We start from the raw sequence: 23,318 nt of genomic DNA, 5'->3' as shown, positions 1-23,318 counted from the left end.
ATATCCTCTGTCTTTATGATTCATTCTAGATGTCAGTTGTTGTGACTGTTTGAAATATGGTATCTTTCTGGGAAAGATGCTTTTTTTTTTTTAGCATAATATTCAGTAGTTGAAAAGATGGAAATCTTTATCCATAAATTGGTTCTGTCCTGATTTATACTTCTTAAGTTCACACTTGTAAGTTAATTAAATGTGCTTATTTATGTTTACTAGATGTTTATTTGTGTGTTTATTAGGAACATTAGAAATGAAACCAATGTGAGGATTTTCTGTCTTAAGTCCTGGTTTTTCATGAGTTATTTAGGGCTATGTTGAAATTTACTGTTGATAGCTTTTCAGCTATATTCACATTACTCAGACTTGTAAATTCTCTGGTGGTCCAGTGGTTAGAACTCTGTGCTTTTCATTCCTGAGGGCCCAGGTTCAATATCTGCTTTGGATGTGGAACTAAAATCCCACAAACCAAATGGTGGAACCAGGAAAAGATTAACCCTTAGTTGCTTTCATAAAATTTAGCAGTGTGTATCTGAATACTTTCGTGATTGATGAATATGAAAATATTTATCCTTTTAAATATTTACCTCTCTGTATCATGAACATAATTTTAAAAATGAGGTATTACTTTGTAAGTTTTTTATTCTGATGATGTTAGTTCACTAGTTTAGAAAAACATTAATAATTTTATTTCCCAATTAGGATTCTCTTGATGAAAGATGAATCTGTTTTAAAGAATCTAGTACAGCAAGAAGCTAAGAAGAAAGAATCTGTTCGAAATGCTGAAACAAAAATTACAAAACTTACAGAGCAGCTTCAGGCAACAGAGAAAATTCTCAGTGTCAACAGAATGTTTCTGAAGAAGCTTCAGGAACAGGTAGTGTTCTTTTTTAATTCAAATATTGTAGTTTCATGTTTACTACACATTTTTATGGGCCAAATTTTTAATAAACCCATAGACCAAAGCCATCAAAATATATAAACTATATATTGTTCTTCATTGAGACATAATGTTAGCACATTTTAATTTTCAGTTGAATACCCTAAAGCTATTATGTTTAAGAAGATATTGCCTCTCCTAAGATTGACATTTTCAGAATTACCCTTTATTTCAGATTCACAGAGTTCAACAACGCATTACAATTAAGAAAGCTTTGACTCTGAAGTATGGAGAAGAACTTGCTAGGGCAAAGGCAGTGGCTAGTAAAGAAATAGGAAAACGTAAACTGGAACAAGATCGCCTTGGAGTAAGTTGTTGGTAGAAATATTTTATGTTTGAAAAGGAGAAGGTTTTAATAATTCTTTTGGGGGTAAGAGATGCGTGAAAAATTCAAGGTTTTTCCCTGCGTATTCAAAGAGAATAAGATTAAAGGTTTGTTTTTAAATGACATCCACACTTTTGGAAGCTTATTTTTTTATTCTTATTTTTTGTTTTTTATACACCACAAATTAGCAAATCTGTTGGAGGCTTTTGTTAAACTGTTTTGTTCTTGTTATTGACTTAGTTTTATAATGTTGGCATTGTTGGGATAGCACAATTATCTTAACAAAAATTGTTTATAAAATCATAGCAATATGAAGTATTGATATCATTTTCCCCCCAGCCAAACAAAATGATGAGACTGGACAATTCTCCAATATCAAGTCCAAGAAGGCATTCAGCAGAACTAATTGCTATGGAAAAAAGACGGTTACAAAAGCTAGAATATGAATATGCCCTGAAAATTCAGAAACTAAAAGAAGCCAGGGCCCTAAAAGCAAAGGAACAACAAAATATTGCTCCACTTGTGGAAGAAGAACCTGAATTTTCTTTACCTCAACCCTCACTTCATGACCTGACTCAAGATAAATTAAGTCTGGACACTGAAGAAAATGATGTTGATGATGAGATTCTGTCTGGTTCAAACAGAGAAAGAAGAAGATCTTTCTTAGAATCCAATTCTTTTACTAAACCTAACCTTAAGCACACCGATACACCTAACAAAGAATGTATAAACAAACCTACGAAGAATACAGTAGAAAAACCAGAACTTTTTCTAGGGTTAAAAATTGGTGAATTGCAGAAATTATATTCAAAAGCTGACAGCTTAAAACAACTGATTTTAAAAACCACCACAGGCATTTCAGACAAGGTTTTGCATGGTCAGGTAACCGAACATTTCATATTCTTTATGAAATATAGAATTCACCGTAGCCTTATTTGCCTTTTGAAATTGCTGTTTTCTTTTGCAGGAGATTTCTGTGGATGTGGATTTTGTGACAGCACAGAGTAAAACAACAGAAGTGAAGCCATGTCCATTTAGACCCTACCATAGTCCCCTTCTAGTTTTTAAATCTTACAGGTATAGAAAAAAGATTCAGTAAGCTTGAGTTTCAGGATTGCTCCTTGTTCTTAATAATATTTTAATCTTTAATGTTTGATGACAGCGGAAAAAAATTGAATCACAATCACTCAAAAAACGAGCTCATCAATTTTAGGAGATAAAAAGATTTAGGTGCTTTGTTGTAGGACTTGAACCAAACAGGAATTAAGAGTTAACTCACACTTGGGTTTATTAATTCTTATCAAATACTAATTTTTGGCTACTGATGGAATTGTGGAGAATTCTGAATTACTATCTGTTAAGGATTTTAGGAAAAGTAACTGAGAGAGATTCTTACGTGAATTTTTAATTTTGCTTTTTAATTATATTGTTACTTTAAGGAATACATTAGCTAGCTTTCATAAAATTGATTTGACATTTTCAGATGATTAACTTTGGCAGGTTGTTTTTTTTTGAGACTCTTTAGAAGTTGTTTAACTGTTAAATTGATATGGTTTTATTAGAATCTCTGAAACTGTTAAATTGGTATGATTTAATCATAAAATTGCAAAGCACCTACCAGGTAGTATAGATTTTTTCTTTGTTTTTTTTGGTGGCTGGTAATATGTAGAAGAAATACCAGTGTTATATAGCATTTTATTATGTGGTTAAAAAACAAAACAAAACACTACTTTAAAAACACTAGGATATTTTTGTTCTTTGTTTTCTATTTCAGGTAGTTTATGTCCTGAGTGTAGAAGTAGTGTGTCCTTTTGACTTGATATTCTGGTTGTTTTCTAGAGTTAATTTTAGTATTAAGTAATTAAATAAATAGTAAACTCAAAGCATAGACACTTTAATTGAGAAAGAAAAAAAATGAAAAAATTTAAAATTTGCTGAGGACTGTTTATGGAGCATCATAATGTGCCTCTTTTCTTAGATTTAGTCCATACTATCGAACCAAGGAAAAACTTCCCCTAAGCTCAGTATCATATAGTAATATGATCGAACCGGATCAGTGTTTCTGCCGTTTTGATTTAACAGGAACATGTAATGATGATGATTGTCAGTGGTGAGTAGTTTTTATTTGTGAATATTTTATAATTTAAAAACCAATCTTGGTCATTTAGCTTTGATATATATGCATGATTATCTTTTCTGTGTTGTTATTTTATTTTAGGCAGCATACACAAGACTATACACTTAGCCGAAAACAGCTGTTTCAGGACGTTCTGTCATATAATCTGTCTTTGATTGGCTGTTCAGAAGGAAGCACTGATGAAGAAATCGCTGCTGCAGCAGGTTTTAAAGACCTCTTGTTTCCCAAGTGAAAATTGAAATTAGGCAGTTTAAATGTTTTATATTCAGTTGTTGATATCTTTAAACAGCTATAAAAATTCAGTATAGTTATCTGTGACACCTTATCTAGATCTGCTCTGTCCAGTACAGTAGTCACTAAAACAAAAATTCACTTTCTCAGTCACTCTAACCACATGTCAAGTGCTTAGTAGCCACTCTCGAGCTTAGTCTCGAGGTCAGTGGCTTCCCAGTAAGACAGAGCAGATGTGGCACACTTCCATTATTGTAGGAAATTCCTCACAGAGCTCATCCAACTATTTCAGTTTAAAAAGAGTATGTTAACATGGTGGTTAGAACTTTTACTGATGATTTAGAAAGTCTCTATTTTTATTCCTTTTAGAAATAGAGAGGATTGGAAGTTGAGATGACTGTAGGTTCAAATTCTACAATGAAGTAAAAAGAAAGTTTTATACAGTTTGACATTGTAGAAAGTGTAGATTACTGCCAGACATTGTGTGTAAATGTTGTTAAGCTTTTCCCCAGATGTAGTGCCAAATAAGTCTTTTGGAAGTAAGGAAATTGATATTTGTTAAATTCAGTATAATCACAATTCTTAGTGATTGTAACAAAACAATCTGTTTAATCATTCCTAATTAAGGACCTTAATTTTCACTTGTTTAGGTTGCTTACTTTTTTTTCAACCCAAATTGGGGTGCGTGATATGGTAGGGTTTGCTGTATTAGTTGAGATAATGTAGACCTTGCCCTTTAGAAGTCATAGATGTTTTTGACTAGTACCTTTAATTTTTAAACTGTTCTTTTCTTCATACTCTTTAATTAGCCTCATCTCCGTAATCTGTGTTTTTTATACTTTTTATGACGATAACATTGCTCTAATTTCAGAAAAATATGTTGAGAAACTTTTTGGAGTAAACAAAGATCGAATGTCAATGGACCAGATGGCTGTTCTCCTTGTGAGCAATATCAATGAAAGTAAAGGCCATAGTGAGTATATATATCTTTCTCTCACACCAAAGGACCTTATAGTTTATGAGAACAAATTTTTGGCATTATATAAAAAATATATTTATAGTTTCTGAGTAACATGATAGAATAAATTTAGCTCTTTTTGAGCACTGTTTAGTTATTTTTCAGAACTATAAAAGACCAGTTCTGTTAACTAACAGTCTTCTATCTACTTTAGCACCTCCATTTACAACCTACAAAGATAAAAGAAAGTGGAAGCCAAAGTTTTGGAGAAAACCTATTTCAGAGAACAATTTCAGTAGTGATGAGGAACAGTCTACAGGACCAATTAAGTATGGTAAGAAGTAATTTAAGATCCAGAATCATGAAATTGTGGTGTCATTTCTTTGTCTAACATTTTGCTAATCTTTTGGTATAATCTGTGGATGCACGCTCAATTGTTCAGCTGTGTCTGGCTTTGTGACCCCATGGACTATAGCCTGCCAGGCTCTTCTGTCCATGGAATTCTCCAGGCAAGAATACTAGAGTGGGATGCCATTTCCTCCTCCAGGGGATCTTTCTGACTCAGAGATAGAACCTGTGTTTCCTGCATCTCCTGCATTGGCAGGCGGGTTCTTCACCACTAGCTCTACCTGGGAAGCCCCTTGGTATAATCTACTAGCTTTTAAAAGTTTTTCATTTTTAAAAAGCAGTGATGCTGGTTGGTGTTTAAGGCAATTAGTTCTTCCTTATGCAAGACTACCCCTTATGTTGCAGGAATGTTGTTCCATGACCCATGTTCAGTAAATGCAAGGATCACCCTTTGGTAAATGTGAAGGCTTTAAATATTGTTAAACCTATTTGAGTGGGGAGACTGCTTCCATTTGAGAACTACTGCCTGGCCTGTGTCCTTCTTCAGAACAGGCATCCTGTTTTGTTTAATCTTTGAGTCTGTGTTTTCTGACATACAGTAGGCTCACAGAATGAATGAATTAAATGAGTGAACAAAGTAATGTGTGAATGAGTGCTTTACTGTCAAGCACATCTTACATTATAATGTCAGGTTTTCATAATTATGTACTATTTGTAGATTAGAAGATGTGCTCCTTAGATCTGTGGATTAGAGAAATTGTGAGGCTAACTTACTTTTCCTTATAGCTTTCCAGCCAGAGAACCGAATAAATGTTCCAGCTCTGGATACAGTTGTCACTCCGGATGATGTCAGATACTTTACCAATGAGACTGATGACATTGCGAATTTAGAAGCAAGTGTGCTAGAAAATCCTTCTCATGTACAACTTTGGCTCAAGCTTGCATACAAGTACTTGAACCAAAATGAGGGGTAGGTCTCCTTCTAATCTTTGTGTAAGCTGTTGCACTTTTATATTTTTATGTTTGAGGTTTATTTCATCTCTGGTAATCAGGTTTCCCTCCTAGTATCAGTGGAGCCTTTGTTTTTCGACAAAGCGAAAAGTCCTTAATTGTTTAAAAGCTGTTAGAAAAAGTTTAAGATTACATCTTGAGTTATGTGCATGGCTCAGTGTATGGGTAATAACTTAGCTACAATCTTTAACTTAAGTAGGCCACTTCAAAGTAGTATCAGTTAAAACAGTAAATTCTGAGCAGTCCAAGAATTAATCATTGCATTTTTTTAATAAGTCAGGTAGTCATGGTCTCTTAATAAAATTTGGACAGAGTCACAGTGTAACAGGTTAAATTTTATGTTAATTATCATTTAGAGATTTAAAGGTTGTCTAAGAACCTCTAAATTCTGGTGGACTGAGTTTCTGTGTCAGTGTTACATTATGTATATTCACATAAGATAAATATTAATTTATCTCAAAAATGACAACTCCTATTAATTATATTTTCTGACTCCTACTTATTGATAGGGTTGCAGAAATAATCTTTTATGACCAGGAGTAATATTTATTGCTATAATTTTGAAATTATAATAGGTTTTTTTTTTTTAAGGCTGCTTTATCTAAAAACTTTTTTAAGGTAGCAGTACAAAATGCTAGTACATCACACATACCTGAATATGGTGCTTTTTAACTTGCTTTATGTGTCATTTTCATGTTAATGGGATAAGTTAAAGTGTTTTCTCTTCTGACTCATTTACTGAATGAAGGCCCAAAAACTGTACATTGTTTTATGAGCAGGATCATGAGAGACAATTTTCTTCTCCAAGAGACAACAAGCACTTGACTGTTGAAAAGAACTAATATATTGAAAGCCTTGATTATTTTGTGCTGGTAGTAGCTGGCCTTGAGAATTGTTTCCCATTCCCAGGCCACTGTAAATCATGAGATATTGCTGAATGTGGACAGAAAGCACATTTGAAGTTGATGATCTAGTGGTTTTACAACACCATATTTTTATCTGGTAAATGCACATTGAACATGCACTTAAAAAGGAATTGTTGGCTTTATGGGAAAATCAGGACTTTTTTTGGACAAATGTGATATAAAATTTTAATCTACTTCTCTTTATCGTAGAGAATTCTAGCTTCTTGGTAGGTTCTAATAGAAAATGGAATTTAAAAGTTGACTTATTAGACTACAGTGATTTAAAAAGTATTTTCAGGCATTAAAAAAGATGCTCCTCCTTTTCTTTCAAATATGTAGGCTGTGTTCAGAGTCTTTGGATTCTGCTTTAAATGTTCTGGCTCGAGCTTTGGAAAACAACAAAGACAATCCAGAAATTTGGTGCCATTATCTCAGATTGTTCTCAAAAAGAGGAACCAAGGAGGAGGTGCAGGAAATGTGTGAAACAGCTGTTGAATATGCGCCTGATTATCAAAGTTTTTGGACTGTGAGTAGAAACAATAAAGTGGTGTGTGTGTGCATTATCAAATAATTCTTCAGGCCATCTTAAATACTGATGTATAACTTCATAGATTATATGTTTTGTCTGCATGCAGATATAATAATAAGCTTACTTTCACTGTCCAGTAACCTTAAAACCACTTCTCTGGGTCCAGATTAATTTAAACTAAAAAAGAAAACAGTATTTAGTGAAGAGGTGTTTTTATGTTGTTGTTGTTTACTTTATTGGTAATGAAAAAAGATAAACATTTTAAAGCATTTCACACTTACCTATTCATAAGCCATTTTATTTTGGACAAATTAAGTGAATTTTTGCTAAGTATCTGAAAATAATTTAAAAAAACTTTTTATGCTTGTGTAACATTTTCATGAAGGCCAGAAAACGTTTTGGTCTTTTTATTATGTTCTCATTACTTATGAAAATAATCTGTAAATCATACTAATATTGAACCTTGCCAAATTAAAAAGATTTGGTGACAAAGTTTTTCCTCATTCTCTGAGAAAATGGGATGTTGCCTACCTATGTTTAAAATTATAATTACTCTGCTTATAAATATTCATTGATATGTGAAGTTTTACTAGCTGAACTCAGGAATTATTAGACCCAGATAAGCTTTCATATAAGCCTATGGCTGTCAGATCTGTCATTTACTTGCTAACTGGAGTTCAGAACAGACAGACTTGGATGACATGACACCTTTAGTGAATGAACACGCCACTTTCTTATTCCCCCAACTCACTGAACGGATTCAGACAGTGAGAAATGCTTGAGTTTAACCTGAAGCTTTATATCAAAATTAATGCTGTTGATCAACTCAAGTTACAGTGTGTAATGTTTGTCCTGAAGTTGTTTGGTCTTTAAAGGACTTCCTAATTCTTGCAGTTATTTTGTCACTTATTTCTTATATGAATGTTATTCTTGAAATGTTTATACAGTCACACACCTGAGCAGTGCAAATTGTATGTGGTCATAAACACGTGAGCCTCTGTTGTTTTAGTTGTCATCTGATTCCACTATCCAGCTTAGTACTGGAAGATGTGTTTATACATATTTTTAATTATCCTTTTTGCAGAAATTGAATTTTTAATGTATGACATTTTCTTAGTGAAATGTGAAAAATCTTGAGTATGAGATATTCTTATGAAGTAGGACTAATCATATGAAATCCCTTTGGACAGTTTCTGCACCTGGAAAGCACCTTTGAAGAAAAAGATTACGTATGTGAGAGAATGGTGGAGTTTCTCATGGGAGCAGCCAAGAGGGAAGCATCAGATACTCTGTCCTTTCAACTTTTAGAGGCTCTTTTGTTTAGAGTTCAGCTGCACATATTTACTGGAAGATGCCAAAGTGCACTTGCAATTTTACAGGTAAGCATTTATTACAGCATTTAACGACATTCTAAATCTTTGCCACTTTTTAGTAAGTTGTGTGAATTTGGGCAAGTTTGTGACTGTTTCCTCCTTTGCTTATTAGTAGGGATAAAATCTTTAGAACACTCTTTAGAATATTTATGAGGTTTAAATGAAGATAATACTTGTTGAGTACCCACCAGAATAAACTTCAATATTCTGGGGATTCACACCATTAAGGGGATTAGTCCATAGTGAAAACCTTCCATATGGGTGTGGTGGGCTTTTTTGTTTGTCATTTTTATTCTTACTAGATTCTGAATGTTAAGACACTTTATAGATAAATTTAACCTTTTCATTAATTATGTCATAAACCTTAGTATAGTGAAAATTATGCTAATCTGTTACTGATCTCTAAAGAGTTTTTTCATTTAAAAAATTGGTGACTATCAAAAATTGGACTTAGCTGTTTAAGAAACATGCCAAAGAAATAAAACACTTCTAATCTTCTTTGCCTTTGCAGTTGAATCTTATTAGGAATATTTTTAAAAACACCTTCAGATTATTTTTCCATTTTACCTAGAATGCATTGAAATTGGCTAATGATGGAATAGTAGCTGAATACCTTAAAACAAGTGATCGATGTTTGGCATGGCTGGCCTACATACATCTTATTGAATTCAACATTCTTCCTTCAAAATTTTATGATCCATCTAATGCCAATCCTTCAAGAATTGTTAACATAGAACCATTTGTAATGCCGTGGCAAGCAGTTCAAGATGTAAAGACTAATCCTGACATGTTGTTTGCAGTATTTGAAGGTAAGTATAAACGTTTATAAATTATTTAGAACATCAGCTTATTGCTTACTATGATTCTTCATAATAAAGTGAAATAAATTTATGTATTGCAAATTGTAGTTTATTTTTTTTTTAAAGATTTATTTATCTTTATTTTTGGCTGTGGTGGGTCTTTGTTGCTGCACGCAGGCTTTTCTCTAGTTGCAGTGAGTGGGGGCTGCTCTTTCTTGAGGTGTGCGGGCTTCAGTAGTGGTGGCACCTAGGCTTAGTTGCTCCTGCTGCATATGGCATCTTCCTGAAACAGGGATCAAACTGGTGTCCCTTACATTGCAAGGCAGATTCTTAACCACTTGACTACCAGCGAAGCCCCTGTAGTTTTGTTATATAAATGCTTTAAAGATTAAATCAGATAAAGTGAGCATGGTCATGGGTGAAAACCAGGAACTGTACTGCATTACATAGGTTTTCTGACTACGGCAAAGGGTTTCAGCTAAGCATGTAAATAATACAGCATGTTTACGTAGGTTTAATGAGTTGATTGAGTCACAGAACCAAGTAAATTTTGTAAAGCAATCTATCAATGTGAAAGTTAAAAAATAATACCTTATTTTTTCAAGTAGTTAGTATTTTCTCCCTCAGTCAGTTGAGTTTGATTCCTCTCTTTACTAACCAAGGTATCTGCTTTGAAATATAAAGTCTGTTCCCTTCTAATAAGAAGTATATAGCCTAGTCAGAAGATAAAATCTATACATATAACATCAGTCAACATAAGAGAAGTATAACTGTCTCAGCATATAGTCTAAATTCTGTGCTGAGAGAAGAGGCTGGGATCTGTGATTTAGAGAATTACATGGTGCAGGCCATAAACCTAAAGGGAAGAGGTTACTGCAGGTTGGCACGATCAAGTATGTCTCCATAGAACAGTTAGGACTTGGAGCTGCACTTTGAAGGTGGATTGTGATGTGACTGACACAGTGAACGTCATTCTCGAAGCTGGGACTCTGTTTTATTTCTGTTTCTCAAGGGCCTGTAATGTCTGGCTGAGTGCTTAGTAAATGTTCATTGAATAAACTAGGGAAGGAAAAAGTAAAAGAAGGGCGTTCCTATTAGGGGAAGTAAGTAAACAAAAAGCAACAAGTAGATAAGAATTGGTGCAATGTATTTAAAGAGAAATTAGAAGACGGAAGAGTCCTTATCAGAATGAATTGTGATGTTTAGTTGCTAAGTCGTGTCTGACTCTTTTGCAATCCCATGGACTTCAGCCTGCCAGGGCCCCTCTGTCCATGGTATTTCCCAGGCAAGAATACTGGCGTGGCTTGCCATTTCCTTCTCCAATCAAAGGGAGACTTTTGTGATAAAGAATAGTAGGAATTAAGCTAGATATGTGAAATGATACTAGGTTTTCAGAAAGTTTGTGTGGTAGGTTTGATGGCAATAGAGAATCTTTAAGAAAGAAAGAATGTGCTGGAGAGAAATTATACCAAAGGTAGTAAAACCAACCAGAAGCCAATCACCATAACTGAGGCATTAAAGTAACCTGGGAAAGAGTATTTATTGGAGATATCTAAGAGACAGATTAAATATCAGGGAAGAAGAGAAAAAATAGTCAAAGATGATTTCAGGGTTTTGAGTCCAGGAAAAGGAAAGTATGCTAATAGAAAATTGGTGAATTGGAAAGACTGCCAGTCAGAGTGTGAATGATACTTGGTGTGACTGATAATTGGTCACCCAAGTAGAAATACTTGTTGCTAGAAGGAGACAAGGAAGTATACCTTAAATGGACAGTTAATGGAGAGAAATGGATTTGAAAGTTATCAACATAGAAATTATTGTATTAGTATTTTGCAATTTTTAATGTGCTCCCACAGTAAGTTATTTAATAGTTGAATGAGACCAAGAAAAAATACAAACAATCTCTTAGAAGCAGAAGCAAGCAGAAATTAAGAAGAACATTATCATATGCTAATATAAAGATAGATTTGTTTAGATAGGATACTTAAAAGCTAACTTCACAAGTGCTATTTCAGAGTGGCTTTCACTTAGCAAATCTAAGTAGTTTAGCTTAGCAAATCTTCTAAGTTTAACCTAGCAAATCTGAGAAGTCATATCACTATTGGGCAGGAAGGAAATGGTGACAGTGGTGCAGAGTGAAACAATGGAGGACTATTCTCTAAGAAGCAGATCAAGTAAAGGACTCTTTATAAAGGGAAAAGTGTTCTGAAAGAAGAATTGTATAAATCTTGATTATGTTGAATTGGTTCATAGTGCTTTTCAGGTCTTCTGTATCCTTCTATTTGCCTTTATATTCATTCTGTTAGTTTTTGAGAGTTTGGTATTGAAGCTCCTACTAAAAATCTTAATAACTTAAAAAATTATAGTATATAGAACTATATGTAACTCTGTTCTGTATTTTCCAGTTGTCCTGTAAATGTGTTACCATACTTTCATAATTTACAAAAAGAAAAGAAGTTTCAAAAAAAGATAGGGAAAGTGTTAACCATGACAGAAAACTGGGGGAAAAGAAAATCAAGTTTAGAGGCATGTATTTAAATGACTGTAGATTAGCAGAGCAAGTCCTCTTGAAGCAGGTGAGAGAAAGATGAAAAGATAATTGATTCTTTGATTTTCTTGATACAGTTTTTTTAGAATCTAGTATAAATGCAAAGATATATATTTAGATGCAAGAGCTAATAATGGATGTTTTATTCTTAACAGGAAAGTGAGGATAAGAACAGTTTTAGGAGTTTGGAGATAATCTGAAATATCTCTTTTAGATGAAAGCTTTGAGCTTAATAAAGGTGAATAAGATATGGTCAAACAAAAGAAGAAAAATTCATTTTGTATTTGATTCATGTTTTTGGGTAGATGCGGTGAAGGCTTGCACAGATGAGAGCCTTACTGTTGAGGAAAGAGTAGAGACCTGTGTCCCACTTTACACAAACATGATTGTTCTGCACCAGCTTCTTGAGAGGTAAAACTTAATTGACAACCAGTTAATTAACCTCATATTAAAAAATCAGTTTTTCATGTGTTAAGATGTGTGTTTTTCTTGTGAAGGTATGAGGCTGCAGTGGAGCTTTGTAAATGTTTATTGGAATCATGTCCCATGAACTGCCAGTTGTTGGAATCCCTTGCTGCGTTATATTTGAAAATGAATCAGCATGACAAAGCCAGGGCAGTGTGGCTTACTGCATTTGAAAAAAACCCTCAGAATGCAGAAGTTTTTTATTATACATGCAAATTCTTCATCTTACAGGTAAAAAAAAAGAAAAAAATTCTTTGTTTTTCATAATTCTTAAATATGATGTTTTTGTTTCACATTCATTTGTCCTTTAAGATGTTTCAGGCATCAGGCTCTCCGGGATGTTTTACTGATTGTCTGCCCTTTGCAAACTGTATTAGGTATTCCTTCTCTTTCTTCCAGAATACTCCATCCATAGTTCAGCCATTGTATCACATTGTGAATTTGCTTATGGCTACTTTATATTCTATACGAAGAACTCCTAGAGGGAAAAGAGCTCCCCTACTCCTCACCTAGCACAGAGCCAAACATGTAATAGAGCTTAGTGGCTAATTGGTGAAATTGGTGAATGAAATTTGCTTATGGTATATTGGATGTTAAGCTGTTTATTGGTTAATTCAGTTTGAAGATCAAAATACAAAAGTCATCTCTACCTCCACCTACTCAAAAAACCTAATCTACTCATTTTTTGGGGGGTAATGTTGATGGTGGGGCTTTTCCTCCCTTGAAAGATTTTAATTAGACATTGTAAGCCTAATGTATATCTCTCCTCCCTCTTTTAAAAATAGAATCGAGGGGATAATCTTCTTCCATTTTTGCGGAAGTTTATTGCATCCTTCTTTAAACCTGGGTTTGAGAAGTATAGTAACTTGGATCTGTTTCGGTAAGTTTGTAGAAGACTGAGAAATGGTGTAGCTTAGTGGAAAGACTACCAGTTTTTGGTGGATTGATTATATTTTAGGTTAGATTTTTTTTTTAAAGATACTTGAATACCCTCTTATAGATCTGTTATAAGAGCAATAAAATTTAGTAAAAATGGACACAAAATGTAAAATGCTCTATACTCTGTATTAAGAACACTTATAAAGGAAGTTTTGTATTAACACTATGGTGATCCATTCTGTTTTTAATTATTGTCATTGTTAACTTTAGCACTTAATACTGTATCAACAGACTATCCTGAGATAATCTCAGTGATTTATGGAAAAATAAATTTCAAATTATTGGATTGGTGACTTAAAGTGAATCTAAATAAAATGCCTTTTTGAAAAAAAAATTCTGAAGAGGACTGCTTCAACTGCTTCAACTTCTGAAAGGTTGTTGAGTTAGAACCTTCAGCGAATTTTCTTTTCAACCATCACTCTCAGTGGCTTATCGAGAATTCTGTATTTACTGCCTTTATTTGCTTCCCTGTGAGTTCTTGTTCTAACAACAATAAGAGGCCACAGCACATCATAAGGAGTGGGTTTTTTGGAGGCTTTTAAAGAGTTCTCTTTTATTCTTCCTCCTTATCTTTCAGTAGGGATCAGCAGACTTTTTTTCTTAAGGTCCAGATACTAAATATGTTAGACTTGCAAGCCATATGGCCTGTCACTACTAGTCAGCCTTGCTTTCATAACAGGAAAGCAGCTGTAGACAGTATATAAATGAATGAGCATCGCTGTGTTCCAATCAAAGTTTATTTATGACAATGGATTCGTTTGCTGAGCATAAGTGAAATAGCATTGAAAGGAAAATATCGTGATACAGCTTTGTTATTTTACGTTAGGAAGAGCTGGGAAGGAAGGTCTAAGCTGAATGTCTCCTAGAAAGGATTCTTATAGAAACTACTGAGCAGAGGCAAAGTCTTAGATTTATATGTGCAAGTCTGATGCCTACATGCAGTTTTGTTTTCTTAGGTACCCCTCCCTGCATCCTACCCCTCAGTATTATAATGTTATATAAAAACATATTTTCAAAAATAACCCACATTTTGTTAAGTCAGTGGTTTATCTGCTGTAGATTTTGAAATTTGACAAAAAAAGTTTGGGGTCACTATTCTTTACCAGACCTGAGGCTTTTCTTCTGTCCTCTGATGGTTGCCAGTTTATTGACATCATGATTTTAGTGCTCTTCCTAAAGGTCTTTCTGCTTTTCTATACCTAGATTAACATCTTACAGTTAATTACAAAAAAATAATTTGAAAGGCAAATTAAAGATGAGAAATTAAGAGATTATTCAGCTTCCACATGCTGACTTTCTCCCTATTGGAGTTAGATTGCTTTAACATTTCAGAGCACAGGTTAAATTCAAGGCTGAACAAGACTTTTTAAAACTTGACAATTCTGATTTTCCTTTTGGCATGAAGGTAAATATTTTAGCTTTGAAGAAAATGCTGCCAGTTTGTGCCGTGGTCAGAAATGTTGAGATCTTCTTGATGTCAGCCTAATAAAGTAGAAATTTAGTCTGGGTCAATAAAAATTTGAAAGTGGGCTACCTCCAGATAATCTTCTCATTGTTTACTAAGTCATTTTGCTTAATTAATTTGTTACTGTAGAGGCATAATTCACAGTTCACCAAGAATTATGAGGAAAAAATGTCCTGTGCTTAGTTTATATAGACAATTTGAAGTCCTTCTTTACACAGTGCATTTCCGTTAACTGAGGAAATTGTTTTTGAATCAAATATTAAGAGAATGGCAGTAAGTTAGAGAGTGTTCAGCATTGCCATACTTACTGCTGCTGCTAAGTCTCGTCAGTTGTGTCTGACTCTGCGCGACCCCATCCCTGGGATTCTCCAGGCAAGAACACTGGAGTGGGTTGCCATTTCCTTCTCCAGTGCATGAAAGTGAAAAGTGAAAGTGAAGTCTCTCAGTCGTGTCCGACCTTCAGTGACCCCATGGACTGCAGCCTACCAGGTTCCTCCATCCATGGGATTTTCCAGGCAAGAGTACTGGCGTGGGGTGCCATTGCCTTCTCCAGCCATACTTACTAGTATTGATAAAACAAATTTTTTTGGCCACACCACTCAGTATGTGGGAACTTAGCCCCAGACCAGGGATTGAACCCATGCCCTCTGCATTGGAAGCTCAGAGTCTTAACCACTGAACCACCAGGGTAGTCCCTGATACAGATATTTTTAATTATTATAAAAGAGCTAAAGCTTACTAATAGTTGTCAGTGCTCTTAATAGGTTCAAAATATTCTTATTTCATGAGTAGAAATTGTAAAGTACTTAGAACTGTAATATTAGAATTGGAGTCTCGTTTCTCTTTCTGTGTAACATTTAGTATAAATTTTATGCTGTAAAATTTTGCGTGTCAAATTTAGTATAAAAACAGAGCTAGAAGCAGTAATTTTCATGTGTTTCAAATCAATTTGAATATTAGTAGATAACCATAAAAATTAACATGGGGGTTTCATTCACCTTACTGAGGTTAGTAAGGATAATCTTACACAGATGAGAGTTGAGGTTGTCTTCTCTTACTTACCTCAGTTTTGAGGAAAGCTGATACTCTTAGAAGTTCAGTGATTAGCTCATGGTGATACAGCTAGTTATGGCAAAGCTGGGATGATAACTTCTAGATTTACCATTTCTTCCCTGTCTTATGCCTCTCTACTCAACTCTTCCCCACCCCAGACCCCATACAGCCTCTCTAATACATTGAAACGTAGTCCCTTGAAATAATTTTTTAAATCCAATTGGTTGTCCTTGTTGAAATCAGTGTATTTCCTTTAAAAACATTGTTCCTGAAGATGCTGGTAGTGTTATACACACAGATTCAAATATATTGGAAATCTGAATTAGCAAAGTCAAAAAAATAGTTTTTAGTATCCTTTAGTATTGTGGCTTTTTAAGAGCAGAGTTTATTTTTCAGTATTTCTCAGTCTTACTTGATCATAGACCTCTTTTTGACAAGTGTCTTATGGGCCAGTATGTTATAGTATACACTTTGATATGTCTAAAATTAAGTATAGTGGTATTTGTCTGTATGTATGTTATTTGAGGGAGAAACAGTTTTCAGATAGCAGGTTTTGTAACTCAGAATTTTTTCTTTACAAGAATGTACAGATTTTGTGGGTAGTCTCATTTGTTCTCTGTTTTAAATTAGATTTCATTAGATGATTATGGTGGTTTGTTTAATTTGAGCTAAAGATTTTTAAAAATTTGTTTTAGAAGAGTTATTTAAGTAAGTGGTGGTGGTGGTGTAGTCACTGAGTCGTGTTCGACTCTTATGACCCCATGGACTGTAGCCCACCAGACTCTGTCCATGGGATTTCCCAGGCAAGAATACTGGACCGGGTTGCCATTTCCTTCTCCAGAGAGGTTCTTCCCGACCCAGGAATTGAATTTGGGTCTCATGCATTGCAGGGAGATTCTTTACCAACTGAGCTACAAGGGAATCCCATTTAAGTAGGTAGAAGATAATAAATATATGATGCTAGAGATGTGACCAAAATGATATGGTATATACCCCAAAATAAAGTCTCATTACCTGATAAAAATATTTCAAGGAAATTTTAGTTGAAACTGAGGACTTTTAAAAAAGTATTAATAATCCATATATACACAGGCATAATTTTAAAGAGTATGGTTTTCTCCCCTCAGGTATCTCCTGAATATCCCAGGACCACTTGACATTCCAGCCTGTTTATGTAAAGGAAATTTTGATGATGAAATGTTTAACCACCAAGTTCCTTATTTGTGGCTGATATACTGGTGAGACATCTACTGTGGAGAGAAATGTTGCATATGAGGCTTGCACTTGTTATTTACTACTGAACTACACTAAATTAAAATTGACCTGTTGTTAAAATCATTGAAGCAGAATTGAAGGGATGCTAAGGTTTATTCATTATTAAAGAAGATCAAAAGAAGGATTCCATTGTAATAATATCTGTAGTGTTTATACTTTGTCATTCCTTTATCTAATTGAATTGAGCTGTAGACATACAATGTTTTCCTTCATTTTTTAAACAGCCTTTGTCATCCTCTTCAATCAAGTATTAAAGAGACAGTGGAGGCATATGAGGCAGCATTAGGGGTGGCCATGAGATCTGATATAGTGCAGAAGATTTGGATGGAGTAAGTTTAGTTCCTCTTAATAAGAATGGGATTTGAAATAAGGGAAATTGGTTGGGTTTCTTCTTAGAGAATTTCTGGCTTAATTATTCTAAATTATAATATTTTTCTTTTGGCAGTTATCTTGTCTTTGCCAATAATAGAGCTGCTGGATCCAGAAACAAAGTCCAAGAATTCAAATTTTTTACTGATTTAGTGAATAGATGTTTGGTTACAGTCCCTGCCCGATATCCCATTCCTTTTAGCAGTGCTGATTACTGGTCCAACTATGAATTTCATAATAGGGTAAGAGCTTAAAACTTTTTCTCTTTAGATATTTGTACAAAAGAAGGGAACTTAAATGATAGCAAAACTCCTGTTTAATATCAGGAGAGCTTTTCTTAGGACCACTTTGCTAGCATTTACTATTATTCTTGACCTTGTTTTCTATTTATCTCTTCAAAGTCTCAAAACAGAGCCCTTTAAAGTTCAGTTAAGATAAATGTGCATATTAATTATGTTCTACTTAAGCAAATTTAACATTGAAGCACAAGTGAAGTGATATTAAGGTTTAATACATATTTAAAAAGAGAGATCAAAAGAAGTAACTGTAATAATATCAGTAATATTTTTCTTGAGTAACTGGAAATTTTACTGAATGAAAAATTCTGTAACTTTAAAATGAATAATAATGTCCTTACGTGTTGTAACTGCTCTTTGTATCAGTATTTTGTCAAGAAAATATAGGCATACTTGGGACATAAGAAAGCTGAAATCAGATGACGTTTGGAATTTTTAAAGTAGAATCTGAATATTCATATGTTTATAAGGTCATCATCTTACAGGCAGTGAAGCAAAGTGTTCTTTTAAAATTGTTTTGTTTTCAGAGACCCCTATTATTCAGTGCAGTGTAAATTTAAATCTACTCCTGCCTAAAGCTCAGTGTAGACTAAAACATCTCTGTGTTTTATTTTTTTGGTGGGTTGGTTTTGTTGCTAATCAGGATAACCAGTTACTGTGCTTTGTACTTCTATGCCATTCTTTATCCCAGGATCTCAAACCACTTAATGGACATTAAGTCATTTATACATGGGCATTCCTTGAGCAAGATGTGGCAGGTATTACTAGCCCTATGACTTGCCCAGCTATACAGCAAGTAAAGGTAGACTCAGGAATAAAAACCCAGACCCCTGGCCGCTCGTCAGTGTTCTCAGTCCATGGCTGTCCTCACTGGATCATAGTTCCTAATACATACTTGGAAAGTCACTGATATAGTTATTGATAGGAACTGTAACTCACAGCATCATATAGTACTGTAATTTATACATTCATGTCTTAAAGACCATTTTAGTTTTCTCATTAAAACACATAGGTAATTGGATTTCACATTTTGTTGCGTTCCTTTCCCCCCTCAACCTTTACAGGTTATTTTCTTTTATTTGAGCTGTGTTCCAAAGACCCAGCATTCCAAAACCTTGGAACGGTTTTGCTCAATTATGCCAACTAATTCTGGACTTGCACTGAGGTAAGGAAAAATAAAATTCTCAGTTCAATTGTATCGGCTCTTCATATAAAATGATTCTTGAAAACTTAATAAGAATAGTCTCTACTTTCACTATTTCCTCATTCCACTTTAATTTCAGAGCTGTTAAGCAATACGTAGTTTTTCACGTAAAAGTGATTGTAAAAATCTAGTCACTTCAGAAAACTGCAGATTATAAGGGGACAAGAGAGAAAGAGAAAAGCAGCCATCCATATATATTTTAGTTACTATGACTTCATTTAGGTCAGTCATTCTCAAATATTAGCATGCATCAGAATCTCCTGGGATACTCATTTAAAATGCAGTTTCTTGAGTTATAGCTCTCTAATGATATTGGAGAAACACTCATCCACGGATTTCATACATTCAGGTAGATTTTTTTTTTAGAGCATTTGTTTGTAGTTTTTCTGCCCTGATAGAATAAAATCCATTTTAACTGAAGAAATGTGCTTTTTGATTCAAAAAGGTACTCTGCATACTATTGCTCTGGCTTCTACTTGTGCCATCATTTCCACTGCATCAGTTGTGTCTTATGCTTCTAAGCTTGTTTTACGGATTATAAGGTGCCTAAGGACTTCTCAGGTGGCTCAGTGGTAAAGAATCCGTCTGTCGATGCAGGAGACACAGGAGAAGCGGGTTCTATCCCTGGGTTGGGAAGTTCCCCTGGAGGAGGAAATGGCAACTCACTCCAGTATTCTTGCCTGGAAAATCCCATGGACAGAGGAGCCTGGCAGGCTGCATTCCATGGGATGACAGAGTCGGGCACGACTTAGCGACTGAACACGCACTCTCACAAGGTGCCTAAAGTGGTTATCAGAGATTCCTTTATGTTTACATTCCACTTAGCATGTATGTGGAAAAATGGTGTAAGAGACTGAAAAGAATTCAAAAGCCTAAGACTATGACAAAAATAACAACACTACAGTGTTTTATAATAAAAATTCTCAGTAAGCATGCTAATCTACCAAAGTTAATTACAGAAATTTGTATTATAAATCATCATTTTTGGTAAAACATGTGAAATAGAAAATGTAGTGGTATTTGACTAGTTTCTGTAATGGGTGGGTGTTTTGGAATATAGGTAGTTTAATTGTTGGTTTTGTTGGTAAAGCTCCACTTTTGATCATTCTTATTTCCTTCTAGTCATTCCTGTCCTATTTTTTTCAGAATAGAGAACTTAATAATTAGTCAATGTACTTATTACATTTTAGCTCAAGGAAATTAAGTGTACTCTGTTTATTAAAGAAAGAAAAATACTAAGAAATCATATTAATGTATCAGTTCATTATTTTAGAAGACTTGGGGCTTAAAGGAGGGGCATGTAGAGTGTTAATTTGGAGAGGTGCTTTGGTATCCTGTAGGAATACTATTGGAGAATGCAATGGCACCCCACTCCAGTACTCTCGCCTGGAAAATCCCATGGATGGAGGAGCCTGGTGGGCTGTAGTCCATGGAGTCGCGAAGAGTCAGATATGACTGAGCGACTTCACTTTCACTTTTCACTTTCCTGAATTGGAGAAGGAAATGGCAACCCACTCCAGCGTTCTTGCCTGGAGAATCCTAGGGACGGGGGAGCCTGGTGGGCTACCGTCTATGGGGTTGCACAGAGTTGGACACAACTGAAGAGACTTAGCAACAGTAGCAGCAGGAATACTGTTAGTTTGTTGAAGATGGTATGGACCTTTTGCTAGTTTGCATGTTTCTTTCACAGGGTAATTTTAATAAGAGGCTTCCTACAACTACTTGCTGAATAGCCTTGATGGAAGTTAATGGATCAAAAATTATAACTAATCAAACATTCTGCTCATAGAGCACATTTGAGTGCCTCATACTTGCAATGCTTTTGTTCATTCCCCTGAATGTACTTTACAGGCTACTTCAACATGAATGGGAAGAAAGCAACGTTCAGATTCTGAAACTTCAAGCCAAGATGTTTACATATAATATCCCAACATGCCTGGCCACCTGGAAAATGTAATGCAACAATCTTGTACATGTTCTTATAGCAAATGCTTTTATTTATAAGGTTTGCTCCAGACAGGTAAAAATCTGAAATGACATCTGTTTCTCCACGCGGAGAGATCTCTAATTTAGATTAATTTTCCTTGAAGGAGAATATGTGGATAACAATACTGTTATGAAACAGATCTGTTATACACATTTTAAGAGTGTCTCTTTAAAAATGCAGGGTTTTCCCCCTTTTACAATTGGATGTCTTCTTTCTTTTGTACGTGTTAGTGCTAATTATTATTTTTTTACTATCAATTATGAGTATTTTTCATGAACCTTAATTTATGTTCAGAACACTGGTCTGCTTTATTATTGTAAAGTTGATAAAAATTGTTGAATTTTTCTTTTCACTATAGGTTACCCTCCTTGGAAGTTTAGCCTGTTACTTTCAGGAAGTTTTGTTCTCAGATTCCCACAGTCAGTATTCTGCGAGTGGTAGTATTTCATTTTGTTCGAAGATATATAAATTTTTTTTTCCTTTTCTATATTCCTTTTTTTTTTCTTAGAGCCATTGCTGCTGAGATTGTTCTAAAGGGACAAAGAGAGGTAAGCCATGATTATCGATGGGTTGCTTTTTTTTTTTTTTTAAGTAGTTATTCTGCCCTTTTTGTTGACTTCTCAATTTAAAAGGATTAAAGTATGGAAGTTAACATCCTAAGAACTCTACATGTTTGGAAACTCCAAAACCCAATATAACCATTTTGTCTTGAGTGTTATTATATTATGAAGTACCATTCAGATGGTTAGGGTTATGAAGGGGTTTTCACCACATTTCCTGATGCAATTGTATATATATCTGTCTTATAGGTCCACCGTTTATATCAGAGAGCCTTACAGAAGTTACCTCTTTGTGCATCACTGTGGAAAGATGTAATGCTTTTTATCTTTTATTTCATCTTGAAGTTTTCCTATAAATTTTCTGCATGTGCCATATCCATTGATGTGGTAATGCTTAAAATCTAGCTAAGTCTTACTTCTATGCTTCCCTGTCTTTTACAGCAACTCTTGTTTGAAGCATCAGAAGGAGGTAAAACTGATAACCTGAGAAAACTAGTTTCCAAGTGCCAAGAGATTGGAGTCAGCCTAAATGAGCTCTTAAATTTAAACAGTTACAAAACAGAAAGCAAGAATCACTGAACACTGGGTGCAGTCAGTTCTAAGTCCTTTTAATAATTGCCAAAATTATTTGAATGATCCTTCAAGATTAGGCTGATCCCTGGCTAAGGTCTGTGTAAGGCAGACAAGCATTACTGATCATATCAAGTCCCATACAATATCCTATCCTCAAAACCGGAAGCAATGAACATGACCCTCTTCGGTTGGATAAATGAACTTCCTGTTTGGCCTGCTTCTGGGCCCTGCCAGATTCTCTAACATCATGTACGTAAGTATAGTTCCTCAAAGTGACTGACATTTATTTTCATTTTGCTTTGTTTTTGTTTTTATTTTTTACTTTTCCCCCTTCCTTTATGTTGTGCTATTCCTGATTCACTTGACACTCTCTGATGCCTGAGAGATTCTTGTTTGGGATTTAATTTCCAGGGCTGTGTTTACAGTAAAAAGCCGGCAGTCCCTTTTAGTTTTTCCTCTTTAAACCTTTTGAGATTCTTCATTTCAGGATCTAAAACTTAAGCAGTCCATCTTAAGGAAAGTGTAACTGCCATGGCCACAAGTCTGCTAGTTGCACTTGAAAGCTCTAACAGGGTGGTTTATTGCCCTTTCTACGTTCTGGACTCCTTGCCGAGACTGTTTAACTTGAAGATTAAAGAAACTATTGCAAATGCCAGTGCATCAGAACCTAAGAGTGGTCAAATATTATGTGCAATTTTTTTGTAAAGAAATTTTAATTTATAATAAAGTTTAACAGTTTAAAGAACAGTTAATATTTGAACTGCTTTGTATGGCAATACTACTTTGTAGTATTAAAATTGTTTATAAAATATTTTTAATATAAGTTAACTTTTTGAAAAATGTTGCTGTCTTTATTCACTTTTCACACTCCGGTGGGAAAGGGTAGAAGTAGGAGATACGGATATTCACTGTGACTATATCAGTACCTTCTTATCCTGAACATGCTTTCCCATAAAAACATTCCAGTGTCTTTTCAAATTCATGAGAAGGGTGGGTCCTTTTCTGTTTTGAGGACAGTGAACATAGAGGCTTG

General features: G+C 34.5%; 1 protein-coding gene across 3 annotated transcripts in view; it reads left to right on the top strand.

Annotated features, from left to right (window-relative positions):
• Positions 1-23,037, top strand: part of ZFC3H1 (zinc finger C3H1-type containing) — a 50,030-nt gene extending 26,993 nt beyond the window's left edge. For 2 of the 3 annotated variants that reach the window (XM_069584004.1, XM_069584003.1), the window contains exons 13-35: positions 697-871; positions 1,110-1,241; positions 1,599-2,141; positions 2,227-2,336; positions 3,238-3,369; positions 3,478-3,599; positions 4,499-4,600; positions 4,800-4,919; positions 5,720-5,903; positions 7,189-7,375; positions 8,569-8,757; positions 9,323-9,560; positions 12,405-12,510; positions 12,597-12,795; positions 13,350-13,444; positions 17,149-17,259; positions 17,521-17,625; positions 17,742-17,907; positions 19,026-19,126; positions 21,017-21,118; positions 21,661-21,700; positions 21,962-22,024; positions 22,154-23,037. In XM_069584004.1, the coding sequence (XP_069440105.1) occupies positions 697-871; positions 1,110-1,241; positions 1,599-2,141; positions 2,227-2,336; positions 3,238-3,369; positions 3,478-3,599; positions 4,499-4,600; positions 4,800-4,919; positions 5,720-5,903; positions 7,189-7,375; positions 8,569-8,757; positions 9,323-9,560; positions 12,405-12,510; positions 12,597-12,795; positions 13,350-13,444; positions 17,149-17,259; positions 17,521-17,625; positions 17,742-17,907; positions 19,026-19,126; positions 21,017-21,118; positions 21,661-21,700; positions 21,962-22,024; positions 22,154-22,291 (3,460 nt within the window). In that variant the 3' untranslated portion in view covers positions 22,292-23,037. The remainder of the gene's footprint in view (positions 1-696; positions 872-1,109; positions 1,242-1,598; positions 2,142-2,226; positions 2,337-3,237; positions 3,370-3,477; positions 3,600-4,498; positions 4,601-4,799; positions 4,920-5,719; positions 5,904-7,188; positions 7,376-8,568; positions 8,758-9,322; positions 9,561-12,404; positions 12,511-12,596; positions 12,796-13,349; positions 13,445-17,148; positions 17,260-17,520; positions 17,626-17,741; positions 17,908-19,025; positions 19,127-21,016; positions 21,119-21,660; positions 21,701-21,961; positions 22,025-22,153) is intronic. The other variant, XM_069584005.1, reaches the window with a different exon arrangement.
• Positions 23,038-23,318: the final 281 nt, after the last annotated feature.

The sequence above is a fragment of the Ovis canadensis genome, chromosome 3 (genome assembly GCF_042477335.2).
Source record: "Ovis canadensis isolate MfBH-ARS-UI-01 breed Bighorn chromosome 3, ARS-UI_OviCan_v2, whole genome shotgun sequence".
Classification (NCBI taxonomy): domain Eukaryota; kingdom Metazoa; phylum Chordata; class Mammalia; order Artiodactyla; family Bovidae; genus Ovis; species Ovis canadensis.
The sequence above is the reverse complement of the archived record's forward strand: the minus strand, read 5'-3'. Positions and strand labels throughout refer to the sequence as shown.